General features: G+C 47.3%; 1 protein-coding gene across 1 annotated transcript; it reads right to left on the reverse strand.

The window, feature by feature from the left end:
- Nucleotides 1-5381: 5381 nt before the first annotated feature.
- Nucleotides 5382-6689, reverse strand: LOC120375820 (zinc finger protein 418-like; the record flags this gene model as incomplete). The annotated part of the gene is made up of 1 exon (XM_039496763.1): nucleotides 5382-6689. A coding segment is annotated over one exon (1308 nt), but the record flags the coding sequence as incomplete, so codon positions are not given.
- Nucleotides 6690-9861: the final 3172 nt, after the last annotated feature.

A 9861-nucleotide genomic window follows, 5' to 3' on the forward strand; every position in this document is an offset into this window, starting at 1 on the left:
TACAGTGGAACATGTATTTTATTTTTAAACGTGTGTTGGAAGTTGGGGAAGCGGGGTTGGCGGGGTATGTAACTGCAGATGCTAGTCAACAGTCACTTGGTAAAGAAACAGGGGCAGGTTCAGCTTCTCTGTAAAGAAACTGAACAGTCACAGGTCACGCTGCTCACTGCTCGCTGGTACTTTAAGAGTTCCTTGTCGCTGTGCAAGGCGCCTGCACAGAGCTTCATGAGCCAGGGCATTAGCGGGTAGACTGGGTCCCCGACGATCAGTATAGGCATCTGCAAATCCCCAAGACTTATTTTGTGGTCCGGGAAGAAACTACCTTCCTGCAGGCGTCTAAACAGACCAGAGTTCCTGAAAACAAGCACGTCATGAACTTTGCCTGGCCACCCGACGTTGATGTTGGTAAAACGTCCCCCATGGTCCACCAGTGCTCGCAGCACCATTGAAAAGTAGCCCTATTTCTCAGCAGCTGACTGTGGAAGAGGTGGATGATAAGGTGCGAGGAGTTGACAACGGCCATAACTGCAGCGGGATCCGTGCTCAAAGTGCTGTGGCGCCCGCGCTGTCACTGAGCAGAAAAGTGCACGAACAGATTGCCCGCAGATGCTTTCAGGGAGGGAGGGAGGGCGTGATTGACGATTCAATGATGACAGTTACCCCAAACCACCCTCGACATTTTTTCCCCCAGCAGGCATTGGGGGCTCTACCCAGCATTCCAATGGGCAGCGGGGAGTGCGGGAACTGTGGGATAGCTTCCCACAGTGCACCGCTTCCAAAGTCGATGCTGGCCCCGTTACTGTGGACTCAGACAGTCGAATTAGTGTATTTAGTGTGGATACACAAATTCGACTTCATAAGGTCGATTCCACAAATTCGAATTAAGTAGATTCGAAATAGTCTTGTAGTGTAGACGTACCCTAAGTAGAGTCTCACCTCCCACTTCAGTCAATTTCACTGATTCCTAGTCCCTAGGAGCCACGGCCCTGCCTTTCATGAAGCACCACTGGTCATTAGGAATCTCCTTGGTGAATGGACACAGAGTGTTTTTCTCCACCCTGTTATGAACTGAATCAGTCTTTTGTCTTTATTCACAGAAAGAACATTCCTTTCTCCTCATTCTCATATTGTCCTTGTCACTTCCAAAGGTTTTGATGTCTATAATTTGTCTTTGATGGTTTTCCATTGGCTTTTCTGGGTTGGTGCAAAGGCTGACAATGGAGCAATACATCACATAACTGGCTAGCAAGGAACAGGTGCCAATTCCCTCCCACTTGAATGGGCCGTTCCCAACAAGACCTATGATTGGGGTGACTCACTTTCACAACAATACCATATGGGCATAATTTTCCATGTACTTACATTACTCCTTAACCATGCCTCGGACACACCTCTCGCAGTGATTCAGAGTATCAATAATTTACAAGCTTTCAGTAGAGATCTCACTGCTATGCTTCCTGGATAAATATCATAAAAGCAGTGTATTAGCTGTGGGGAGTTTGTCAGGACTGAGACAGGAGTTGCTTGTGAAGAACAGTGACCTCTTTGCCAATTGGCACCAATGAGCTTTTGTCACAGATGCACTGAGCTATACAGTCACCCCCTGATAGAACAGAAAGGCCAGCACAAAAAACAGAGAGAGGAACAATAAGATACTAAAATGACAATGGCTGGAACTCTCCATTTCTCTCAGTCTTTGCATTCATGAGCACTAAGAGCTGTAGCTACAGTTGAGGAACCAGGTGAGCGGACAGCTGGCTCAGCCCTCCATACCAGTAACTTTCTCACACATAGGGAGATGGGTCAAAATTGGAATTGATGTTAAGGCTGTGTCTACACTTCAAACACTGGAAATATTCTTCTGACAACCCAACACTGCCTACACTGGGGCTCAGGTCACTAACTACTTCTCTCAGTGGAGAGGACTTTTCACACCCCTGAGAGATGTGGCTCTGCCAACAGAGCTTTTCTACATCGACCAGCCTTTAGCTGGCTTATTGACCTGAAAGGCAATGGATTTCAGTCTTTTTCTTTATATTGATGGTTGATGAGTGCAGCTGTGCTAACTGCTGGACACATCCTGTGACAGATGTCAGGCCTTTCCTTTGCAAATTAGAGAAGTGGGGAAGACAGTGACCCTTACAGTCTAAGTGGGTAAAAACTTATACAACTTATCTCCTCGAGTAGCTTTCCTTTGAATAGAAATTGACTTTGAAACTAAGCAAAAAAATTCTATTTGAAAACACAAAATATTAAAATCGATACTTGGCCAATATTCTCTTATACACACTCTCTCACACACATTCTCCCACCCCAACCTTTGGAGTGAGGTTTTCTACCAGAACCCTTTATATTACAGGGGGTAAATTAAATCAAATTAACTTTTCAAGATTAGCCATCATTTCCTGTACGACTAACAAAACAAAACAAAAAAAGACAACTTTCAGTTTTCCAAAATACTTCAGATCATCACACATTTAGGCTCTTCTTCTTTAACTAATAACTTCACCAATAATCTCATTTTAATAGGTAACAAAAACATATTCAAAGATCACAAATTCTTATCATATATGTTAGTTTTCTTTTAATGCCCATTGCCAACAACTGAACCTTGGCTCAAGCTGTGGTTTGTCCCAACCACTTCTGTGAGTTCAGATATCTCAGGATCTTCTGCAGTATGTGTTGGTGTAAGGGATCTCCTATGTTGGAATCTTTGCATCATGAGGAAAAATACCTCTCGTGTCACACTTTTAAACTTTCAAAGTGAGAGAAGATAGAGAAGTGATGTAAATGCATAAAACACAAGAGAGAACTGTCTGGTCTGCACTAAAGACATTTATTGGTTAACTATATTACTCCGATGTGTGAAAAATCCACACCACTGAGCAATGTAGTTACACAGCCCTAACCCCCTGTGTAGATAGCGATACATCAGCAGCAGAACTTCTCCTGCCAAAAGAGCCACTGCCGCTTGCGAGGGTTGGACTAATCAAGTCCGATGGGAGAAATCTCTCCCATAGGCTGAAAGCGTCTGTAATAGCAGCGCTACAGCAGCGCAGCTACATTGGTGCAGCTGCACCAACATCAGCTTTATTGTGTAGCCAGAGCATCAGACACAAAACCATAGAATCAGAACTCAACATGCGAGTATCCGGAAGTCTGAAATTGGAGCCTGATACATTCATTGCCTCATTGGTTACCATCATTTCTACAGCCTTGAAGTCCTTGTTACCCAATCAGGCAGCCAGTTTGGGATCCACGGGGAAGGAATGTCCTTTGAAGCACTCTCTCTTTGGATCCAAATGGTGAAGGATGATTGTTCTCAATGTAACCTGGCATCCTTTGGAACTGTAATCAGTGACACTGAACTAGGAAATGGAGTTGTACAAACAATTTTCCTTGGGTCATTGGTCACCATAGCTTCCTTTACTGGGGTGGAAACCAAGAACTGGATGTGGACTCTTTCAGCCCCAGCTCTTTCCAAATCCTTGGTCTTGGTTAGGGTAAATTTACACTTCTCCGAAGTAGAATCCTTTACAAAACCACTCCAAATCTCAGCAGTGTTAGTGAGGCTTACCAAAACATGGAGGCTTACCAAAACATGCCCAGCTTTTCTTTCATTTGGTGGCACAGTTCCAGGCAAGGGACTGGATACAGGGCTGGATCACAATCTTCATTAGTGACCAGAGCTGGAGTTTCTATTCAAAAATAGCTATTTTTCTGCAGCTATTAGATTTCCAAAACTGATTTGATTCGATATACATTTTTAGCAACTACAAAGGATAAATTCAACAAAACTCCACTTCTATTTCCTCAACATCTGCATCATGAAGGGCAGCATCTCCGATACAATAAGATTAGCTAGGAAAGATCTTCTGTAGGGCCTGGGTTACAAAGGCTTTGGAACCAAATACATGGGCATTGTGCCTACAAGTGTGGTAATCACTTACCATGGAATTTTCTCCCCAGATCATCTGGGACAATATTGACTTAAACAATTGAACTACACTGTGATCATATGCACTTCCTTCAGTTAGTTGGGGTTTCGCTGATGTTCACCATTTCTGAGTAGAGATTTTAAATCACTGCTGTTTCTTTGTTAGCCTGTCCAGTAAATTGGAGAGTTCTCTAATGCTGACAGAACTGCACTCCAACCTTCTCCATGACATCGTGCAGGGATGGGGAAAAAGCAAAGCTGAAGTGAGAAATGATGACTTTAGCAAATAGTCATTTGTCTTAAATTCTCCAATAAATCTGAGCTACATCCTATCAAACTAAACTAATATCCAACTGAGTGACCAAACAGCCTTCAGGAAAGATAGAAACCCACATCACAGAAAGATAGAATACACGGCAATGGAAGTGTGAAGTGAAATTCCAGAGCAGGTTACATCTGATTATTCAGAATCAGGACAAGAGATTCTCCCATCACATTCTCCTCTGATCCATTCAAACATACTTCACTCAGCACTGTCTCAATAGCCAGTTATGTTATTTACAAAATTTTTAGTATCCGAGCATTGCCATAATGCGGGACAAAACCACTCACCTTGCCAGAAGTGGCTTTACCAATAGATGGAACCTGCGATTTAAACTCCCAATGAGCACACTGTGTTTGGGATCCATTTGAATTCCCCTTCCAGGTCTTTGACACTTTCATCTCCAGTCAGAGTGACTCTGATATAAGATTAAAGAAGTCAAAGCATCATCTCCAAGCACAGACAGCTGAGAACTGTTCCTCACAGGACACTTTGAGAAGTGGATGGATAGAATGTGATGATGATAACCTCTGCATGGCTCAGACAAAAGGTAACAGTTCTGCAGTGATGGGGAAGGAGGGAATCTCTGCGTCTCCCCATCTCCTTCCAGTGTCACAGAGGCTGAAATTACACTTTTTTTTCCTGCCCCTGCTCCTCTTCATTTAACTATAATTTGAAAAATTCCCATTATATCTGCTCTTCAGCACAACCCAGAGCAACGTGAGAACAAGTGGCAATGATACAATCAGTATCACTAGTGACTAACAATAATTTTGAAATAGGAGGAATAGTATGAATGTGATGCTCTCTGGTTCCTGATAGGAAGGACACACTAGAATCACTCATGGGATAATGGAGTTGATAGAAAGGACAAATGGGTCCACCTCAAAACAGGGCAAACGGCAAAAGGCAAAAATGGGCCACTCCTCTGGTCAAACTGAGGGAGAACCATGCTGCAAACAGATCAAACAGCTGTAAAAGTTACTATGTGGGAATAAGGAAAATTATTAAAGAAAAAAAAGTATTGATAGCCCTAGAGGTGTTTATGTTGTAGATCTCCCCTGCAGATTCTCTGATGACTAACATGGGCTAAGTGCCCACAGAAGGTTTTCCCGCACTCATGGCATTTATAGGGTCTCCCACCGTGTGGATTTTCTGATGTTTAGAAAGGCCTGAGCTGCTAGTGAAGTTTTTCCCACACACACTGCATTCATAGGGCCTCTTCCCTGTGTGGTTTCTCTGATGTTGATAAAGGCCTGAGCTGCTAGCGAAGCATTTTCCACACACACTGCATTCATAGGGCCTCTCTCCAGTGTGGATTCTCCGATGCCTAATAAGGACTGAGCTGCGCCTGAATTTTTCCCCACACTCACTGCATTCATAGGGCCTCTCCCCTGTGTGAATTCTCTGATGTTCGGAAAGGGCTGAGCTGCTAGTGAAGCTTTTCCCACACTCACAGCATTCATAGGGCCTCTCCCCTGTGTGGATTCTCTGATGTTTAGTAAGGCCTGAGCTGCTAGTGACACTTTTCCCACACTCACTGCATTCATAGGGCCTCTCCCCTGTGTGGATTCTCTGATGTTGATAAAGGCCTGAGCTGCTAGCGAAGCATTTTCCACATGCACTGCATTCATAGGGCCTCTCCCCTGTGTGGATTCTCTGATGGGTAAGAAGGTTTGAGCTGCGATTGAAGGTTTTCCCACACTCACTGCATTCATAGGGCCTCTTCCCTGTGTGGATTCTCTGATGTTGAGAAAGGCCTGAGCTGCTAGTGAAGCTTTTCCCACACTCACTGCATTCATAGGGCCTCTCCCCTGTGTGGATTCTCTGATGTTGATAAAGGCCTGAGCTGCTAGTGAAGCATTTTCCACACGCACTGCATTCATAGGGCCTCTCTCCTGTGTGGATTCTGTGATGCCTAATAAGGACTGAGCTGCGCCTGAATTTTTCCCCACACTCACTGCATTCATAGGGCCTCTCCCCTGTGTGAATTCTCTGATGTTCGGAAAGGGCTGAGCTGTTAGTGAAGCTTTTCCCACACTCACAGCATTCATAGGGCCTCTCCCCTGTGTGGATTCTCTGATGTTTAGAAAGGCCTGATCTGCTAGTGACACTTTTCCCACACTCACTGCATTCATAGGGCCTCTGCCCTGTGTGGATTCTTTGATGCCTAATAAGGTGCGCACTGCGATTGAAGGTTTTCCCGCACTCACTGCATTCATAGGGCCTCTTCCCTGTGTGGATTCTCTGATGTTGATAAAGGCCCGAGCTGCTAGGGAAGCTTTTCCCACACTCACTGCATTCATAGGGCCTCTGCCCTGTGTGGATTCTTTGATGCCTAATAAGGTGCGCACTGCGATTGAAGGTTTTCCCGCACTCAATGCATTCATAGGGCCTCTTCCCTGTGTGGATTCTGTGATGCTTTATAAGGATGGAGTAATCACATATGTTTTCCCCAAACTCAGTGCATGTATTTTTTCTCTTTCCGCTGAGGATTTCCTGCTGGGTTGTGGTTTCCTTGAGGTCCTTCTGAGTTTCCTGACAGGAAATACATTTACCCACTTTCTCCCCTGGCTGCTTTCCCTGCTCTCTTTCTGGTCTGTGCTGAATGTCATGAGATTTTTCCTGCTTATGACTCCAGGACACATTCCTTTTCGATCTTTGTGATAATGCTCTGTGTTTAGCCACTTGCTCAACATTTTCCTGCTGAGAATTCTGCTCCTCTTTCTCACATACCATTGCGTCACCTGCTGTGATAGAGACAGAAACCTCAAACAGGGATGGAAAGGGGAAGGCCAAACCAATACAAGTACCGGAGACAGGTCAAATAAAAATCAGGAACTGAACTCCCCCAAGTTCTTCCCCCAAACAGGAGAGAGGAGGGGATCAATTCAGCCTTCACATCCCATCCAAATTCACGGGGGAAGGGAGGAAGCTACTGTCTGTTGTCTGCTAGGGTCTACAGGAAGCCATGAGCTATATTTACCCTAAGGATACGACCCCTGCTAGGGACAATAATGAACTGAGAGACCTTCCAAGGGCATTGTAGGGCATCCCAGATGATTCCTTCAGGCACTTACAGATTCTGAGTTGCTTTAATGTTTCCTCACCTGTGCAGGGAGCTCTCAGGATCTCTCTTTCTTCTGAACGCTGGAGGTCTGGGACCAATGGCTCTTCCCGTTGTTCCAGCTGGGAGATCACATCAGGCTGGGAAACTGGAAACCCTGCTCAGATGAAAGAAAACAAAGGAGTTCAGTTGATTTCATAAGACTGTCATAAAAAAAAAAAACACTATTAATTTAACTTCACTGCTTAGTGTGAGCTGGTGTGCCTGGGGCAGTCCACACTGAAAATGCCAAGGTCAGGGCAGGCTGAAAAAGGGAGAGCTGATGCTCCCAAAACTGGTGGTTAACACTGAAGTTAAACTCAACGACCAGTCACAAACTGTGCTTCTGATCCCACACACGGGTTATCGAGAAGCTGAAAAAAGAAATCACAGGGCCCCCTTTATTGCATTCCAGTTCTCCGACTCCGAATCAGCACCTAGGTCCAGTACATTGAGAGGTTATTTAAAAACTCTGCTCATATATAAAATGTTTTTCTGACCCCAAAAGGTCAGCCACATTACAAGATCACTATAGGTTTGGATCTTACCCAAAAGACCACACTGCCAGCCAATCCTTTAGCATGGAAAGACAAGACAGGACACGAAAAAAGTTGTTAAATGGGAAAGCAGTGAGATGCATTCAGAAATCTCTATATCAGGTTATTAGCAGTATTGTTGAGCTGCTGGCTTGAAAGTCCGTCTGGAACACATCCACAAGTTCGATGGGTCTTTCAGTCCTTTGTTCCAGGCTTCAATTTGTAGAGAAGTGGCTCCAGAGGTAGGAAGAGGGATTGAAGACAAAATGGAGATGATGCAGCTGCCCTTTATATTCCTTTTGCCATGTGGCTTGTACTACCTGTGTCCCAAACACAAGCTTCACAGCACAGGGCATGGAAAAGCCTCGGAAGTCTCAGCACACAGACATACCCCTGCAGGTCTTGCTGACTCAATAGGTTTATGCCCTTGATCAGGGATGGGCAAACTACGGCCCACGGGCCACATCCAGCCGACAGGACCGTCCTGCCCAGTGCCTGAGCTCCTGGCTGGGGAGGCTAGCCCCTCCCCCGGCAGCCACACCACCGTGCGGGCAGCGCTCCTGCGGGGCGAGGCTGTGCGCTCCTGCAGGGCAGTGTGTCTGGCTCTGCGTGGTGCACGTGGCTGCCAGACACGCTGCTCTGAGCGGCATGGTAAGGAGGTGGGGGCGTTGGATAAGGGGCAGGGAGTCCCAGGGGGCAGTCAGGGGACAGTTGGATGGGGCGGAGGTTCTGGGAGGACGGGGGCTGGATAGGTGTGGGAGTCCCAAGGGTCTGTCAGTGGGCAGGGGGGTGGATAGAGGTCAGGGCAGTCAAGGGACAGGTAGCAGCGGGGTTGGGTAGGGGGTGGGGTCCTGGATACGAACCGATATCCACACCCCCACCCCCGACAGACCCCGGGACTCCTACGCCTATCAAACCCCCCAGTTCTCCATCCCCTGACCGACCGCCCAATCGTCCCCTGCTCCCTGTCCCCTGACTGCCCCCCAGGGCTCTCTGCCCCTTATCCAACCCCCTGGCCCTGGCCCCCTTACCACAGCCACGCGGCCTGCTGCAGCTAGACACGGGGTCCCTCAGGAGCGCGCAGACCAGCCCCCTTACCATGCCACTCAGAGCAGTAGGAGCTTGCAGCCCCACCGCTGCAGCACTGCCCAGGAGCGGTGGGCCAGAGCGCTGAGGGCGCGGCATGTTGAGGCTGCAGGGGGACAGCGGGGGCGAGGGGACAGCAGGGGAGAGGAGGGGACGGGGGAGCCTCCCCGGCTGGGAGCTCAGGGGCCGGATGTGGCCTGCGGGCTGTAGTTTACCCACCCCTGACTTACACATTAGTTTGTAAAAAGAACAGGAGTACTTGTGGCACCTTAGAGACTAACAAATTTATTTGTGGTTTATCTGCATTTCTTTTGTAAACAATTCTGACTTTTATGACTTGTTACCTGTAGTCACTTAAAATCTTTTTTTTTGGTAATTAACAATCTTGTTTTATTGTTTTATCCAACTAGCGTGTTTGGATTAAAGTGTGTTGGAAACTGCATTTGGGATGTAGCGGGGTGGACGTCCGCTCCTGCTCTGAAGGGTTAAAAACAGCCCTGGGAGGGGGCTGTGGCTGGAGAAAGCAGCTTTTAGGCTGGGCTGCTTGGGGGGAAGTGGTTGCAGCTGGGGCCACGCCCCAAACAGACTCAGCTGGCCCTATAAAGGCAGAGAAGCCAGGGGCAGATAGAGTCTCTCTCTGTTTGTAGAGGGAGATGGGCCCGGCTGCAGGGAGCTGGACACAGGGTACCTGAGTGAAGCAGGACTGGGGAAAGGCAGAGGAGCTGGGGAGCTCCAGCCTGGAAAGCCCCAGGCCGCGGCCTAGCAGAAGGCAATAGGTACTGGGGGGTTGCAGAGGGCAGCCCAGCGGTAGGCAAAGGCAGCAGGTCCAAACCCTCCTTACCAGTGATGAGTGGCTGATCCTGCAGCCTGCCCC

This window comes from Mauremys reevesii, linkage group 12, assembly GCF_016161935.1.
Source record: "Mauremys reevesii isolate NIE-2019 linkage group 12, ASM1616193v1, whole genome shotgun sequence".
Taxonomy (NCBI): domain Eukaryota; kingdom Metazoa; phylum Chordata; order Testudines; family Geoemydidae; genus Mauremys; species Mauremys reevesii.